This window comes from Dermacentor variabilis, chromosome 4 (genome assembly GCF_050947875.1).
Source record: "Dermacentor variabilis isolate Ectoservices chromosome 4, ASM5094787v1, whole genome shotgun sequence".
Lineage (NCBI taxonomy): Eukaryota > Metazoa > Arthropoda > Arachnida > Ixodida > Ixodidae > Dermacentor > Dermacentor variabilis.
In genome coordinates, this window is record NC_134571.1 from 65,137,516 (window position 1) to 65,155,794 (window position 18,279).

General features: G+C 43.9%; 1 protein-coding gene across 1 annotated transcript; it reads left to right on the forward strand.

The window, feature by feature from the left end:
• The first annotated feature begins 619 nt into the window (after positions 1-619).
• LOC142579301 (putative G-protein coupled receptor No18) lies at positions 620-6,512 on the forward strand. The gene is made up of 2 exons (XM_075689349.1): positions 620-1,433; positions 2,196-6,512. Exons 1-2 carry the CDS (start codon positions 795-797, stop codon positions 2,814-2,816), a joined length of 1,260 nt encoding a protein of 419 aa, XP_075545464.1. The 5' UTR covers positions 620-794; the 3' UTR covers positions 2,817-6,512.
• Positions 6,513-18,279: the final 11,767 nt, after the last annotated feature.

Sequence of the window (18,279 nt, forward strand, 5' to 3'; positions counted from 1 at the left end):
GCGGAGAGAGTTGAGGGAGGGGAGGCGGCGTTCTCCTCCTGCAGCAACTGCGTATTTCGTGACAGGGCGCAAGAGGAAATGACGATCGCGGCTCAATCTCGCGCGCGAAAGGGAGTGCGGGGGAACACAGCGCGTAAGGGCGGGGGAGGTAGCTTCTACTCCGCTAGCATTGCGTACTTTGCGCGGCGACGCGTGGTTGCGCGCGCCGTATATTGAAAGCGATCTGCAGAACGCTCATGCTCATACATTTGTGTGTGCTGTTTTGTCGCCGCCGTTTGCGTTGAAGCGATACACAGCCCGAAGATCACCACGCTCGCTGCTGCTGCCTCGCTTGCCCACGCCAACGTTTTGACAGCGAGTATCCGCGGTCATCGAGTGGGATTTGTTCATGTTTGCCTGTGCGCGTTAGCACCCCGCTTGTTCATTAGGTTTGTAAACAAATGTTTCCAAGTTTGTACGGGCGATAAATCTACTGTCCTTAATTCGTATAGCTGAATGCTAATTTTCTATCGCGAGTAATGCTTCACCTTTCGGGCGAGACTGCGACTGTCTTTTTTCTCATTTCGCTGGTAATGCCTTGCAAATCTTTGATTTCTTTTTGTGCTCTGTGCAGGTTCGTGCAGCAGTAAATTGGTGCTCTCGGGCCTAACGCAGAGGTTTATAATAAGGGTACCTCTATCATGACCGCAAGGTGCGAAGACCTGCGCCACCGACGCATGGGCTCGTTCGCCGCAATGTCGTCGTCTTTTAAGCCGAGTTTGTCGGATATCATTCTTCCTTGATCTCAAAACACGATGGTGAAACCGGACACAAGAGCCATGGACGAGGATGACGGAGCCCTCTGGACTTCGGCGCCCTTGCCCAGCGCCGCAACTGTTGCTGATGCGGCTAATGCGTCATCCTTTGAAGTCGCCGATGTGGTGGAAGCCTTTCCTGGAGGGATCGCAATGTCCGTGCAAGAAGCCGTGGCCACCGCCCTCTCATTAAGCTTCATCACCGTCTTCACCGTGGTAGGCAACGTGCTGGTCATTTGCTCCGTCTTCAACCACCGGCCCCTGCGCACTGTACAAAACGTGTTCCTCGTCTCTCTGGCCTTGGCTGACATCGCCGTGGCACTTCTCGTCATGCCTTTCAACGTGGCGTACTCAATAATGGGCCGCTGGGTGTTTGGGCTGCACTTCTGCGAGTTGTGGCTCACCTGCGACGTCCTCTGTTGCACGGCATCCATCCTCAACTTGTGCGCCATAGCGTTGGATCGGTACTGGGCCATACACGACCCCATCAACTACGCCCAGAAGCGCACGCTACGACGGGTGCTACTCTCCATCTTTCTGGTGTGGGTCATCAGCGCCCTGATCTCGGTGCCGCCTTTGATCGGCTGGAACGACTGGCCCGAGCAGTTCGACGAGACAACGCCTTGCCGACTCACGCAGGTTTGTGACGGGTAGCTTGCATGGCGTATATTGTGCCCAGACACTGAAGTCAAGCATGTTCATTGTAACTAGTACTGTTAGCTTATTGTGTTGTGTTAGCTTATTGTGTTATGTTATTGTGTTAGCTTATTGAGTGTTGGCTTGCAAGGAACCAAATCGTTACAACGATGAAGTTGCTTCATGCTTCTGGTGTATATTAAAAAAAAAAAACTAGCATTGCGTTGACGTTTCAAGTGATGTACATTGATCTTTTTGCAGGAAAGTAAATATAAATGTGCCAAAGTATAAAGTTAAATGAAGTACATCTGTCGACTGAATAGAATCGTAACTAGTTGGAACCTATACTGTAATAATACTCACTATGCTGGGTGAACGAATATGCCGCGCGAGTTTAGTTTGGGTAAAGGTCGGATGTCTAAACAGGTCGTCTTTTTAATAAAGCCTAAAAAAATTGAAATCTGGGATTTTACGTGTCACAACCACGACTTGATTATGAAGCACGCCGTAGCGAGTGACTTCTTGATTAATTTCGACCACCAGGAGATCCTGAACGTGTCCGTAACGCACAGGAAACGGGTGCTTTTGCATTTCCCCTCCACTGAAATGGGGTCGCCGCGGCCAGGACTTGATCGCAAGAGCTCGTTCTTAGCAGCGCAACACCATAGCCGCTAAGCCACCGCGGCGCGTAATGAGGCCTAATAAGTTCGTGTACAAAAGCTTCCGGAGTGATGTGCAATTGATATTTTCTGAACTCCTTTGCAGGAGACCGGCTACGTCCTGTACTCGGCCAGTGGATCATTCTTCATCCCGCTGCTCATCATGAGCATCGTGTACCTCAAGATCTTCCTGGCCACACGCCGTCGGCTGCGGGAGCGGGCCAACGCCGCCGCCAAGGTACCGAGCCCGGCTGCCCGCTGTCCGGCAAGTGCCGAGCCGTCGGTTGCGCTTCTTCAAGAGCGCCACCTCTCGTCATCGGAGGACACACCTCCTCCGCAGCACCGCGGGCCGGCCAGCGAAAGCCGGCCGTCGCTCGCTGACACCAGCGTCACGCTGGAGCAGAACGGCCGGCCGCCCAGCGTCAAGGTGTTCACCTGCTGGGAGGAGCGGCAGCGCATCTCGCTCTCGCGCGAGAGGCGAGCCGCCCGCGTGCTGGGCATCGTGATGGGAGTGTTCGTGCTGTGCTGGCTTCCGTTCTTCATAATGTACGTGACGGGCGCCTTCTGCGACGAATGCGTCCAGTCCGACCGCCTCGTCAACTTCATCACCTGGCTGGGCTACGTGAACTCGGCGCTCAACCCCGTCATCTACACCGTGTTCAACACCGACTTTCGTCGCGCCTTTCGCAGCCTTCTGTGCTCCGGAACCCGCAGGACGCATTTGTGAGGAAGGCGATGCCTTCCCTTCTCGATACGATGTGCGAGCGCCGGAACGAACTTGTGAGAGGCTGTTGTGCAGCGCGTGTTTCGCTTGTCAGTATACTGTGATGGCGTAGCTCTGCAGGCTGAATTCGAGCCGTAAACTTGTAAAGCATTCTGAACGGTGGAGCGTGTGATGACCATGGTGATGCGGCGTGAAATATTTCAGGGAGGGTTCTAGTGCTTGTGAATATACCAAAGAAGGAAACCAATTTGCGAGTTCTGGTGTACTTCAGATTAACACAATCGTGAAAGGCTGGTTTCGCTATAGCCTTAATTAGATTAGGCCCAAATACCTGGTTACGCCAGCCTGAAGAAGTGTTATAACATGAAGGATCATTCTTCGTTTTCGTATAGTATCGTACTCCCGTGTTGCACAGTGAATTGTGCTGCTTCTTAATGTCCCAAAGAAGAAACACACAAGGAGTTTCTGGTGTTTTAGGTTAAAACAACTGTATAAAGCCGTAATTATGGCCATCAACGTCGTGTACGTCTGCCTCCAGAATCCGTATATGCGATGTCACATCACCTTCTCTGAGGACGGTGCCCATATTTCCCGCAAAAAAATTGCGTTTGTAATTCCGGCAGACCTGACATTTCATATTTTTATTTGATATCATTGTGAAACAAAAATTTGGCGCTACCGCAATAATGTGTGAATGGTGTTATTATTTAGATGGTTCAAGGCTCAAGAATCTACATTTTAATTTATTCACACAAAAGCGGCAGAACTGCTTCCTACACTTTCACTAGTGTTTCTCGTACAAAAAAAAGAACTGAGAGGCACGACTGTCTAAGGAACGAAAAATTGCTAACATAACACATATTCGAACCAACACATAGTGTCAATTTACTGTGAGCCGTAATTATTGCGGTCGTATGCAGAATTCTAGATAATAGGTGGGTGATGACGTTCTTGCAACCTTACCGGCGCTAAATATTTTAGGCTAGATCGCAGTAGGCGGGGGAAGTGCTAGACATTCTCACAGAATAACAGCATTTTGATTGACTTAGGCGGTTCACGTAGGAGGAGTAAACCTTCGACCAGTCTGAATAAATATCTCCATATAAAGTTTTTATTGAATACATTGTACATCCTCGGCGCCTTTAGCGTCATTCCAGAAGTAATAGCTAATAATTATACGTACAATACTGCTTTACACTACCTATGCTGTTTCAGTATGGAATCCTGGTTTGAGCAGAAACTCCGTGCTTTGTATCCCTGGCTACACCAGAAAAATACATTTGTTAGGTTGAACTTATTGGGCACTTAGCAGGGGTTGTCAATTAGGTTCAGTAGATAGGCAGCAAACCAGGTTACTTCGTCGTATCACAGTCACGCGTGAATTTGTATGTGTACTTCGTGTAGTTGTTGTATTTAGATAGCACTTGTTGGTGAAGCAAAGGTTTCTTCGGTTGATGAGAGTGTAGAGAAGAAAGCAGCTCGAGCCTTGACGGCGAGCAACATCTTCCTTAGCGGAGGATGGGAGAACGGAGCCTTAACGCGGCTTTTTAAACCGCTCTCCTCTGCCGCAAAACATAAGTGCGCGTTCGTACCTTATCGACGGGGGCTCTCGCTCGCAGGAGTATCGTCCTCGCAGTCTCGTCTCCTGTCTGTACGTATGTAACTCTGTGACACCTGTCGCCTTCCTCCTAGTTAACGTAAGCACTTACGCCATGCATCGTAATATTGCCCGAGCCTTCAACTTAATCTCGCCCAAAACAGGTTCCCCGCCACATGTGAAAACAAACCCCTAAGACAGAAAAGCATATACCAGCGGAATAAATGAGTGAATACGGCGTCTCATATTGCATAGGTTCTTTATCACCTGAGTATCAGCGGTACAAAGACATAGGCAAAGAAACATAGGCGTTTCTATATGTGCTAATCAGGCCGGTCTTCGTACTTTCTGCAGCTCATTGACAGGCAAGAGGAAATGGATGATTAGGTGTAAAGAAGAAACCCCGACATAATCATCATGATTGCTTTTAGTATTATTGTTGAATACTTTTAATATGCATTTTACATAATAAGTAACAGCGCTTCTACGTTATGAATACCATAAGATAATTCGAAAGTGGCGAAATCTTTGCTTTCGGGTATATTCTGCTGAGTTTGCTACAATCTTGAAGAATATAAGATTTATTCCTTGTGCTATATGGTTCATAAGGATTTCCGCACCTCAGTCAGTGTTTGATAATTAATTAATGCAGGAGTTGTTCATTAATAACAAATCGATGAAGGTATGTATCTGCCCGTGAAGGAACAGTGCCAGAAGTGAGGAGTTTATTGCCTTGTTTGTAATGGTATTGCTTGCCATTTTTTCCGCTTAACTACGCACATGAAAATTATACACGTCCTTATTAGGAAATTCTTATTACAGCCAGATGCAGCCGCGGTAGAAAATTAATAAGAAAATTTGTTCATGCAACACATATTATCAGTGTCCTTAAAGAAAAAGTGCTATATGCGGGGGCGTAGGTTCGACTAACAATACTCTTTCACGTAGATGGGAATATAAAGAAACTGAATCTTGCTCATGAAGAAATATTCTATAGGGTCGCTTTCTGAGCTACCCACGTAATAATTAAACTTCATTTTGATAATCTTTGTTACAGTACTGTTTTATTGCGTTAGTACATGGCAGGTGGTTAATTTTCTGGCCCCTAAAGAAATGCCAGGCCCCAGTGCTACACTAGAGAAAACTGACATGTAGTTGTGCGTATTTATTTTTTTGCTGGTAAGGAGTGCATTAACCGGTTTCCCAATAATGCTATTTCGTGATGGTTCTAGGCAAATTTGATAGGTGTTCTCGTAATGCAATATTTTCACGGTGATTTGTATAAGCACTTTACTTAAAGAACATCATTTGACTATCAACCAACATTTTGGTTGATAGCTACATTTATGATAACTTGTTAAAATTTCAGCGACAAGCAAACAAATTTAGAAGTACAAAACCAAAGTAAAGGAAAAACTTTTAAATACAAAACAGCTGTGAAAATAAAAGAGAATGTTCTGCGGCACGACTATAGCGCTAAAGATGCAGATGCAATATTGAAATTCCTATAGCGCTTCGTGTATGTCTTTAGAAATGTAATTATGCAACAAAAGTCAACCAGGCATCCAAGCACTTTACTGCATAAGAAGTAACAAGCAGTGTTGGTATTCATTTTTGTGCACAATGTCGCCAGTTCGCGGCCCGTAACAATCTATGTTTAGCAAATGGCGCTAAGGGATGATGGCGACAATTTTCTTAGAATGCTGTCTTTTTTTATTTTTCAATTTTTTTAGATGCCTTCTTTACCACTTTTTAAAAGTAAAGCTTTAAATTACCCGCTGCAGTGGCCAGTGAATGGTCGGAATGTGAAAATCAAGAACAGCTAGCACTGATTTTCTCAAACATTATTATATCTCAGGATTGTGCTTCGCCAAGAGAGCAGCTTAGACGAACCCAGATGGCTCAGTAATCAGCTTTTTGGTTTGCCTTTAGAGGTAACGACAAATGAGGGCGCACTTATCACCCGTACGGAAAGAGAAATGCAGGTGATGAATTGAATTGAGACAAATTCCCCTGAGTAATTTTCGCAGAACAATGCACTCTCCTTTGCTGTTACGAAACGAGGCAATAAAAAAATGCCGAGAACCCCCCCTCCCCCCCCCCCCCCCCACGCAAAAGAAAAACCTAATGTTAACGTGATGCCGACTAAAGCTACCTAAAATTAGTGACTTAATCAGTGAGTTATCAACAATGCTAAGAAGCCGTCTACCGTTTGGATATGCGGGTAATCCTTTTGTCTAACAAACGTTTCAGAACTTTCACTCGTCAAATACGTCTTTATCCGGCTGCTGAATGCCAGCTTTCTTGCCGAGTGGTGTGGTACAACAGCTGACCTGAAAATTCAGTGGTGTTGGGCTAGCTCTCCGAACCAGAATAAAGTTTGCAACTGCGCTGCAATTTTCCAGATGAGCTGGAAGGGGTTTTCCTGGTCACCTAGAGATTCCTAAAAGCTGGCACGAACTTGCTTATTCATATTCAGTTTTGACTTAAAGAATTTTGTGCCCAATGCTCCAGTAAATGGAATTCCGGAAGAAATCATTGTTATGTGAGGGAAAGTCTTAATATCGCAATGCGCACATTTCGAAAACGAGGTCTATCGTACGAAAATTAGCCGAAGACATCGTTCCGTGGTCAATAAACTAAAGTATACACACTAAACAATAAACTAAAACAATAAATTGCAACATTAAAATACTACCTGTGACGTGCAGCTTCGGTTTATACTATCTATCCTTTCCCTTTTGAGCAGGATCTTACACAAAAATATCGAGCAGCACAGTCAGCTTCACAATATATGCTCTAAGCTTGCTGGTGCTCAAAGACGTCAGCATTTCCTGATGCACGAACAGCTCCCTATGCGCGACTAAATAACACCAATGTAGTCCTGATATTATTGCCAACAGCTTGATGTTGCTATTATCTTATCAAACAAATCTGCTTTCTAAAAATGCCCTGGCATTAAGTTGATCTGTTTCTTGCTTAGCAAGCTTGTTTGGGTTAGACAAAATGAAATATCTACGAAATTATGCATTTTTTGCACGGGTACATTGTATCTTCAAATGCTAGATCAAATGCAACAAAATTACATACTAAAGTATGACACATAATCTAGCCAAAACCGCTCAGTGCAATACTATTCTTGTACGTCATCAATGTGTGATATAGTCCTGTAGCTCTGTATTCTCATTTATTCAGCAATCTCCACAAACAACAGTTTCTAATCAAATATTTGCGAGCGCGTTCCTCTATAAATGAAAATTCGAATATCCTCACGTAATGTTACGTTTTACATACGAACACCAAGAATATTTTCCAAATGTCTTTTGTGTATTAAACGCGGTTGATGTTACGTGCTACGTAGCTCATCTTTATTTAGCCGATGCTGTAATAAGTGCATCACACAAAGCTGCACGCGCTTCTTTTTTCATTATTTTTGAAATAATTTAATACCGTTGCTTTGCAACAAATTTGTTGGAAGAACATACAAATAAAGATGTCTGGCTTCATTCACATTGCTCTTTGTAACAAGAAATGCATAAAGTAGACTAGATGTTGTTCCTTGCTTGTTATAGTGCAATTATTATGTGGCGAATTGATTCTTGTAGTTGAGATATCGCAAATTGAAAACATTTGCCCAAATTTTACTTTGTTATTTCCATTATCCACATAATGGACTATCGCTACAGCTGTCTCACTCAGGTAAACATACCATCTATGGAGTACTTACGGTAAAGGTTTCTGTGTGTGGCTACAAATTGTGTTGGCCTTTACTAATTCATTATTATATCTATTATATTTCCTTCCTGAAGAGCCTGAAACTTTATTTTCCTACAGAATCATTTTCTGGCAGGCAGAGTAGAATCAGTACAGCCACTTTTTTTATTGAGGATATCATGTTGCTCATTGAAGGACATATGGAATGTACATGGACGACATTATAACCATTGGATGTTTACTGGCTGTGAAACCAAGTGTGTTGTGCCCCGTAATCTTCACTATGGTGCTTTTACCCGCCCTGTGCTTCAGACAGCTGAACATTGTATAGCGTACGTGTAAAGTTATGTAAGCTATGTCCTATATATTTATATAAAACTAGTCAAGCTCAGGAATTGTGTTTGAAGAATTCCGTCTTCCATGTGGAAGACCTCGAACTTTTTTTCTTGCAATGTACATCTACGCATTAAAATGTGATAAGCTCTGTATACTGTGCTTGCTCTTGATTGTGTTCTCCAGGTTTAATAGTTAGTTTTCAGGTTCAATAAAGTGAGCTCGCTTTGCTCGAGGCTCATCTTTAGTTCAGGATATATAACTGAACATTCCTTTCCCACCGTTGAAACGCCTCGCAGCCCATAAAAATTGACAATAACGACCCCATAGCAGCCGCGTTCTCCATACAATATATGACGTTAGGTTATTGAATTCTCTAACTTGAGCCAAAACATTCTACTGAATGGCTCTGACAAAAAGCGTATGCCTCGCCCCCCCCCCCCCCTCTGCCTTAAAGTAACGCATAACATTCTTCTATTACGTTCGTAAATGAGCCGCTTTGCAGGCATTCTGTTGCCGTAAGCTTGACATTTCTTTTTATAATAGGAAATTAAAGCAGAGGGTGCTATCATTATTCACGCCGGCTTCTCCTCTTCGCGAAACAAGCAAAATTAAAAGCACCAAAAATTCTAAGAACTGGAGACAGCCAAATAGCACATAGATATACATAGTTTTGCGCATTGAAGTGGGCAAAAGAACACATAAGAGACGCACACAGTTCTGTAAACAAGTAAGTGTGTATAAAAATTTTGCAGAAAGAAAAACACATAAATGGAGTTTCGCAGCTAACGTACCTAGGCTAACGTAATGGCTAACGTACCTAGGCACATCTACACAACAAGACACATAGCAACATATAACAAAGACAGCAGATGTGAGCTTCACTCATACGGCATATACACGCTGTGGTATTTAAGCAAAATGTAATAGTTCGGTCAACAAGGAACGTTTAGTAGCAGCCTAAAGATATTCTGCTGTATTTTTTTTTCTTCAGAAAGATTTTACAAGCAACAAGTGCTTTTTCCTGTAGCCCTATTGTTGGCTATGAGCCAATATTTTTATACAGAGTGAAAGATCTAGAGTCTAACAATATTAAATCAGCTTTTAGTCTTCGCCTCGTGGCATAGTGTCACGGAGGCCCGAGAAAGAGGTCTTGCGCTTCTTCGTGAGTGAGGCCCCAATAACATTGCGGGCTTGGAACGCATTGAAACCAATGTAAGAAGCGGCGCGTAAATGCTGTGCCAAGCTGGAGACGGTGCAGTAAAGGTTTTCAATAAAGAATTTATATCGTCACTAAACTTTGGGGGAATGGTCAATTTAGTGATTCGGTCTCTGAAGAATAACTCTCAACAGTCTTATTTCTGATATACCAACAGTTTGCGCTAAATCCACAGGATATCTGTTTCGTGTCACAGGTGGAGTTCACTATGGGTAAAAGAGAGATTTCTTGCATTTTCATTTTCGCGCGCCTGTTTTGCAGCAGCGTACACTACAGTCTTTCCAAGTGTATTTCAGTGTCCTGGTATCCGCTGATATGCTAAAACGTGATTTTTTTTCCCTGGCTTTGTGTGTTCCCTGATGGTTTCGTATACCAAATGTGTATTTATCGCATTTATATCTACAAAATTCTTATTAATATGAGGGCGTTGAGCATTGCGAAAGATAACCATTTGTGTGCAATATATGCTTAGGCTGTGAAACACATGAAGAAAAGGATAGTAAACAGTCCCGTGACGGCAGAAGATGTATCTGGAAATAATTTAAACTTCTGTTCTAGATTCAGGTCTGGTACGATGAACGCGGATGAAGACAAATTATATTCGCACATTGGCATATACATGAGCACAACATAGATATAGGAAGTAAATTGGTGTCGTGCAAATTGCTGTGCAGATATCATGAACATATTTCTCTTGCGTAGGAGACGTTCGATGGATATTGCTCTGTTGACCATTGTCAGCATTAAAAAGGGTAACTGAGATCCATTCATCATATTCCAATACACGGTAATAACATTTTATATTCCTGAATAACCTTATTGATTTGACTTTTGTTTATTTCACGAAGGGAGTTGCTAAGTAGGTGCTCTTCATGTTGCGTTAGAAGTCGGCAAACGTGTCTAAAGTTTCAACTGTTCACATTATTGGAAAAGGTGGATGACGACCCTTAGGAATAAAAAGAACAATTGAAGTTGCTTGGAGGACATCAAAGGCATACTCTGCCCCCTTGCCCATAAGCATTGAAGTTCCTCATGCGAAGTTTCTGGTAGAGCACGGAGATTTGTCCCAAAATAAGCTATCTTTTGCTTTATTAGTGAACTGTGACCTTTTGGTGGTAACGATACTGATCCTCATGTTGTTCCAGATGGTCAGCGAAGCAGGTTTATAACAGACTCTACTTTCTTTTCAAGTGCACTCATGCGAGAAAACCCGTTAAAATTGCCGATCGAGAGTAATGACAAGGAACTTGCGCTCCTCCACAGTCACCAAACATTTTTTTCTTTATAGACTAAGCTGAAAATTCTTAAGGTTAGGTGTTGTCTCGAAATAGGTAATACGGCTGTCTTATCGTAATAATGTCACATGCCCCTTTCTTTTAAGAAGTTGTCAATTACATCAAGCCCATCCTGCCACTTCGAATGTAGTTGACTACATGAACGAGAAGCCATATGTAGACGCCATCAATGTGCAATCATACAGTAGACCAGCCGGTAGCTTTTACGGTAAAGCTGCCGTTACAGAGTTGAAGAGAAACGGGCTAGGTACACTGCCCTGCGGAATGTCCTGCGCAACGATCTGATACTTACACTGCCATTTATTCGTTCGCTAAACAATTTTTGTCACTTATCAACTGTGAAATCCATCACAGAGGCTGTCTACATAGAGCATGCTGTAGGAAGCTAACAAGCACATGTGTGTACATGAATTAAAGTGTCAGACGCTATATTAAAATCAAGGAAGAGCACGATTGTCCCATTTCTAAATGTATGTTGACGTTGAATGCTTGTTACATGGTCCAGCCCTGCATCCATACAGCAACGTCGCTTTCTAAACGCTGCATTGTAATAGGATAGCTAATCTCTGTTTTCAAGCCATCACTGAGGTCGATTCTCCACTATCTTCTCTATTACGTCGCAAAGATAGCTTATGAGGCTCACAGGAGTCGAGACAAAATGGGGTCTTGCTATAACTTTAAGGATTGGAGTTAATGTGCGACTTTTAATGAATAAAGAAGAGCCTCCTTTATCAAGAAATTATTGTGTATTTTTACGATTGCCATTATATCTGCCGGCCCAGGTTTATTTATCATATACGAGAGTGACAGGTTTTGATAGCGCAAAGGCATCTTAGGCCAAAATCATATAGGTAACGCCATCTGGGCAGGCAGCTGTCTTTGTACGGCATGATACATTTATACATATATATTATAGTACATATAAATACCTAAGATCGACGGCTGTCGCTGTAGCGCAATTGGTAGTGCCATACAAGCGTAATTTTGGAGATTGTGGGTTTGTCGTCCACCTGTGACAAGATAAAAGGGCAGTGGTTTCCTTGCTTCTACGACACGCGCACAAAATCTGCACAGGATAGGAATACTACGTAGCTGATGTAAGCGTGGTACGACAGGAACTATCAGCCTGTAGTTATCCAAATTCTTTATTGAACGCTGTTGGACGACAAATGGAACGCACACAGTTACCCTGCGCTGCCTTTGGTGAAAAGCGCTCGGGAATGAACTATTTGCCGTCCATAAGTGAAGCTCCAAGCCATCTTCGGCGTTCTCACAATGTTCAAGTGGTACAGGTTCCAAACGAGAAACTGCTACAATCTTTCGTCAATGTTAAGGACAACTTACTAAAAGAAAAATTCTCAGGATTGTTGTTCACGTTGTCCCATGCGGGGATCGTGACTACGTGTATATTGGTGAAATTAGTGAAAGCCGTCTTAAAGAGGACAATTATAACGTGAGATAAGAAGATGTGAAATCCAGTGTGTCGGCTGAGCATACCGCTTGAGAAGGCCACGCAAACGACTGGGGGAAGGCACCTATTCTTGCGCGAAAAAAAGGGCTATCTCGATGCGTTTATCATGAGTCGCTCATGACTCCAGACTATGCCGCACACTCTGAAAAAGAGCAACGGCAATCTGTCGTCAGTGTACACGCACTGACTCCGTCACGTGTTGAAGGCTATTTAAACAAACTGGTCGAACACATTTTTTACCTTGTGAACAAGGCTCCCGTGTGGGAGGCGAAACCTCTTCTTTTTACAGCGAAGCTGTTTATGCGGACCCTGTGCCATGGCTGTCGAACTTTGCTAAAAAGGGGCCACGTGACCTAGCGGGAGAGGGAAACAAGAGCTCAACCGGGGAAAGAGGTTGAAGCGATCCCTTCCCCCTGTGAGAATGCTATGTTATACGCGAATCTTATACGGTTTTCACTCGGTGCAGTTTCGATGATCCAGCCAGATCGGCATCGAATTTATCAACGACTGATTCCACCCTACCGCGAAAGAAACAAATGTACCGTTTGCGGTTTAAGGCCGACGAACAGCGCCCAGCAGCTGAAACGCAATACTAGGAGCGCGTAGCTCTCGGCACTTCTTGCGCCACACCACTCATCAGACCATTCCAACCAATGGTCAAAACGATTGCAGCGCCCGCATCTCCAGTTGTGGGCCTTGCGCCCAATATACGGAGTTTTGTATTAGTGTTCTAGAAGAGTCGATTGTTGGGCTAGTTGGTTTTTCATAATTGAACTAGTAACTTAACCCAATGAAAACCACCGAGACAGGAAAGGTGGACAAAGTCAAGCGCTGGACAATTACAAGCGATTGTCTTTGTCCACCTTCCTTGGCTCTTTGGTTTTTATCGCCCTAAGTTGATAATTCACTTTTGCGTTGTTGGTTCTGCCCATTCTATCCCAGCTACAACTATGGCAAGACCACGTGTAGTGCGTATACTCTTGAAGAAGAAGCTGCCTATACCGCTAGCGTCAGCGAGAGTTGGATCGTCAAAGGGCTCGTCGTCGTAGGGCCACCCCGAGATGCGCGCCAGAGATGCAGAGTTTAAACGGCAGCGCTACTAAAGCATGCTCATGAAGCGAAGCACGCGAAAGTGAAAATGAGGTGAAAAATTGGTGAAACAAGAGATGAAACTAGAGGAACAAGAAACAAGAATATAGACGGCTTGCGAAGCTTTACTTGCATGTTGTAACACTCGGTGCAACTAACACAGCTTCACTGTTCGACTATCCTCACGGGCAGCAAGGGCCGGTGATCGTTTCTTTTAAATTTACTTTGGTCGGCGTAGTGCCCCGGGTTTTGTCAACCTTTCACCATGATCTATCCCGAACAGACGGGCTTCCGCCAAGCCCTAAACTTCAGTTATCTTTTCGCCAACTTCAATTTTTCTCTTTTCTCATTCCTTTCTACATTTCAAGCGGAATTGTACACGCTACGGAAAAATGTAACCGATTACACTTACAATTACACCATTGAAATATTTATTTGATTAGACTTACTAATTACTGGGCGATGAAAGTAACTGAACAATCACTAAAACGTGATCGATTACTTGAACGTTACTTTCATCCTATACCTTTATTAACATTGCACAAATACAGCGTATATAACTAACTGGCTTGTCTGTCTCGATGTGTGCTCTGGATCCATGCACAAGTTGTTTATCCTTACTATAATTAGTTTTCAAAGTTTTATTCCGTAATGTATCCTCTCTTTATGGCGCAGACATCTGCAGGGACACTGAAAACTCGTTAAATGTGCGCGTTGGAGAGGAGGGCCGTGTCATAACGAACCAACACCTTACTCACAAGATTGCAGATAGTGAATTCCGGCATGCTCGGTTCTGGGTTCTCTATGAAGCGCAACGTTTTATTTTTTCTCGCGCTAGGAGAAGGCACTCCCGACAGAGCCATTGGAGAACTGAAAAATCGTATTAGGCAGTTCCCTGCCATCAGCATACGAAGTGGCAATCGGTATCGAGCCATAGAAGCGCCATTTCAATCTGTCAAACAACATCTCATGGACCTTCTCAGAGAGCTATACTCATTTAGACTTAAACGAATATTTTTTACGGACGCAAGCAGATGTTCACAATGCTTGAAAAGGTGGCCAAAGGTTTAAGGTAATCCAATATAATGCTGCATAATATTCAGCGCTAGACATACTGTTCGCGTCCATAAACAGATGTATATGGAGAAGGTAAAATCAAAGAGATAGAAGTAAACATGCGATTTTAATAGGTAATACACTTCTGTATATATTACAGACGTCATAGACTGCACTAAACGAAGAATTGAGGATCAGCTCTTAAGGTGTATGAGGGCCGCTTACAAGCACTTCCAGCAGAGAGGAAGAGAAATTTGCTAAAAAGAAAAGCTCAGAGGTCGTAATTCCAAGAAACGCGTGCAGGGGCGCTATAACGTAAAGCTACTGCAAACTTTTCTATTCTAGTTCTGCAATCACACGCCCCCGCCATTGGTCAAAAACTTTTGTGGACCATCCCCACTTCGCCTGTCTGTCACGCGACGCCAAAGTGATGTGTACACCTTAAAGATGGATTAATATGCCGAATAATACTGAATATTTTTCTGACTAGCCGCACGCTACCCCATTTAAAAAGGAATAAAAGATGGCTGCCGCCGATCGCTGAGCCACTGGCTGCTCGTTCCTGCCGGAGAGCATGGGTTTATTTACGTACAATAAAACTATTTTGCTTGGCAATGTAACGTTTTCGACCATTTTCGCCAGGTTAACTACCTCGATTTGCCTACAATTTTTGGCTGAGGATCTCTTTCAGCGTCATTCTTAAGCTTCCGTTGCTTGCCGCGGCGATTTTCAACCAGTCACCGCGAACGAAGTAAGGGCAAGAGGACCAATCGAAGGCACATGCACTACCCTCTTCATTCGGTTATCGATTTTCAGTGCACCGGCTCAACCACATCGAAACCCTCTCCCCTTTAGCATGCTCCTCGACTCCTGTCAGACAATTAGATAAGAAAATCCGCTCAATGTAGGCAGTGTTATTCGTTTTTAAAGCAAACAGAAGTCATCATCATCATCATCATCAGCCTAGTTACGCCCACTGCAGGGCAAAGGCCTCTCCCATACTTCTCCAACTACCCCGGTCATGTACTAATTGTGGCCATGTTGTCCCTGCAAACGTCTTAATGTCATCCGCCCACCTAACTTTCTGCCGCCCCCTGCTACGCATCCCTTCCCTTGGAATCCAGTCCGTAACCCTTAGTGACCATCGGTTATCTTCCCTCCTCATTACATGTCCGGCCCATGCCCATTTCTTTTTCTTGATTTCAACTAAGATGTCGTTTACCCGCGTTTGTTGCCTCCCCAATCTGCTCTTTTCTTATCCCTTAACGTCACACCCATCATTCTTCTTTCCATAGCTCGTTGAGTCGTCCTCAATTTCAGCAGAACCCTTTTCGTAAGTCTCCAGGTTTCTGCCCCATATGTGAGTACTGGTAACACACAGCTGTTATACACTTTCCTTTTGAGGGATAGTGGCAACCTGCTGTTCATGATTTGAGAATGCCTCCCAAACGCACCCCAGCCCATTCTTATTCTTCTGGTTATTTCAGTCTCATGATCCGGATCCGTGGTCACTACCTGCCCTAAGTAGATGTAGTCCCTTACTCCTTCCAGTGCTTCGCTACCTATCGTAAACTGCTGTTCTCTTCCGAGCCTGTTAAACATTACTTTAGTTTTCTGCAGATTAATTTTCAGACCCACCCTTCTGCTTTGCCTCTCCAGGTCAGTGAGCATGCATTGCAATTGGTCTCCTGAGTTACTAAGCAAGGCAATATCATCAGCGAATCGCAAGTTGCTAAGGTATTCTCCATCAACTTTTATCCCCAATTCTTCCCACTCCAGGCCTCTGAATACCTCCTGTAAACATGCTGTGAATAGCATTGGAGATATCGTATCTCCCTGTCTGACGCCTTTCTTTATAGGGATTTTGTTGCTTTCTTTGTGGAGGACTACGGTGGCTGTGGAGCCGCTATAGATATCTTCCAGTATCTTTACATATGGCTCATCTACACCCTGATTCCGTAATGCCTCCATGACTGCTGAGGTTTCGACTGAATCAAACGCTTTCTCGTAATCAATGAAAGCTATATATAAGGGTTGGTTATATTCTGCACATTTCTCTATCACTTGATTGATAGTGTGAATATGGTCTATTGTTGAGTAGCCTTTACGGAATCCTGCCTGGTCCTTTGGTTGACAGAAGTCTAAGGTGTTCCTGATTCTATTTGCGATTACCTTAGTAAATACTTTGTAGGCAACGGACAGTAAGCTGATCGGTCTATAATTTTTCAAGTCTTTGGCGTCCCCTTTCTTATGGATTAGGATTATGTTAGCGTTCTTCCAAGATTCCGGTACGCTCGAGGTTATGGGGCATTGCGTATACAGGGTGGCCAGTTTCTCTAGAACAATCTGACCTCCATCCTTCAACAAATCTGCTGTTACCTGATCCTCCCCGGCTGCCTTCCCCCTTTGTATAGCTCCTAAGGCTTTCTTTACTTCTTCTGGCGTTACCTGGGGGATTTCGAATTCCTCTAGGCTATTCTCTCTTCCACTATCGTCGTGGGTGCCACTGGTACTGTATAAATCTCTATAGAACTCCTCAGCCACTTGAACTATCTCATCCATATCAGTAACGATATTGCCGGCTTTGTCTCTTAACGCACACATCTGATTCTTGCCTATTCCTAGTTTCTTCTTCACTGTTTTTAGGCTTCCTCGGTTCCTGAGAGCCTGTTCAATTCTATCCATATTATAGTTCCTGATGTCCGCTGTCTTACGCTTGTTGATTAACTTAGAAAGTTCTGCCAGTTCTATTCTAGCTGTAGGGTTAGAGGCTTTCATACATTGGCGTTTCTTGATCAGATCTTTCGTCTCCTGCGATAGCTTACTGGTTTCCTGTCTAACGGAGTTACCACCGACTTCTATTGCGCACTCCTTAATGGTTCCCATGAGATAGTCGTTCATTGCTTCCACACTAAGGTCCTCTTCCTGAGTTAAAGCCGAATACCTGTTCTGTAGCTTGATCCGGAATTCCTCTAGTTTCCCTCTTACCACTAATTCATTGATTGGCTTCTTGTGTACCAGTTTCTTCCGTTCCCTCCTCAAGTCTAGGCTAATTCGAGTTCTTACCATCCTATGGTCACTGCAGCGTACCTTGCCGAGTACCTCTACATCTTGTATGATGCCAAGGTTCGCGCAGAGTATGAAGTCGATTTCATTTCTAGTCTCGCCGTTCGGGCTCCTCCACGTCCACTTTCGACTAACCCGCTTGCGGAAAAACGTGTTCATTATCCGCATATTATTCTGTTCTGCAAACTCTACTAATAATTCTCCTCTGCTATTCCTAGAGCCTATGCCATATTCCCCCACTGACTTGTGTCCAGCCTGCTTCTTGCCTACCCTGGCAATGAAGTCGCCCATCAGTATAGTGTATTTTGTTTTGACTTTACCCATCGCCGATTCCACGTCTTCATAAAAGCTTTCGACTTCCTGGTCATCATGACTGCATGTAGGGGCATAGACTTGTACCACCTTCAATTTGTACCTCTTATTAAGTTTCACAACAAGACCTGCCACCCTCTCGTTAATGCTATAGAATTCCTGTATGTTACCAGCTATTTCCTTATTAATCAGGAATCCGACTCCTAGTTCTCGCCTCTCCGCTAAGCCCCGGTAACACAGTACATGCCCGCTTTTTAGCACTGTATATGCTTCTTTTGTCCTCCTAACCTCACTGAGCCCTATTATATCCCATT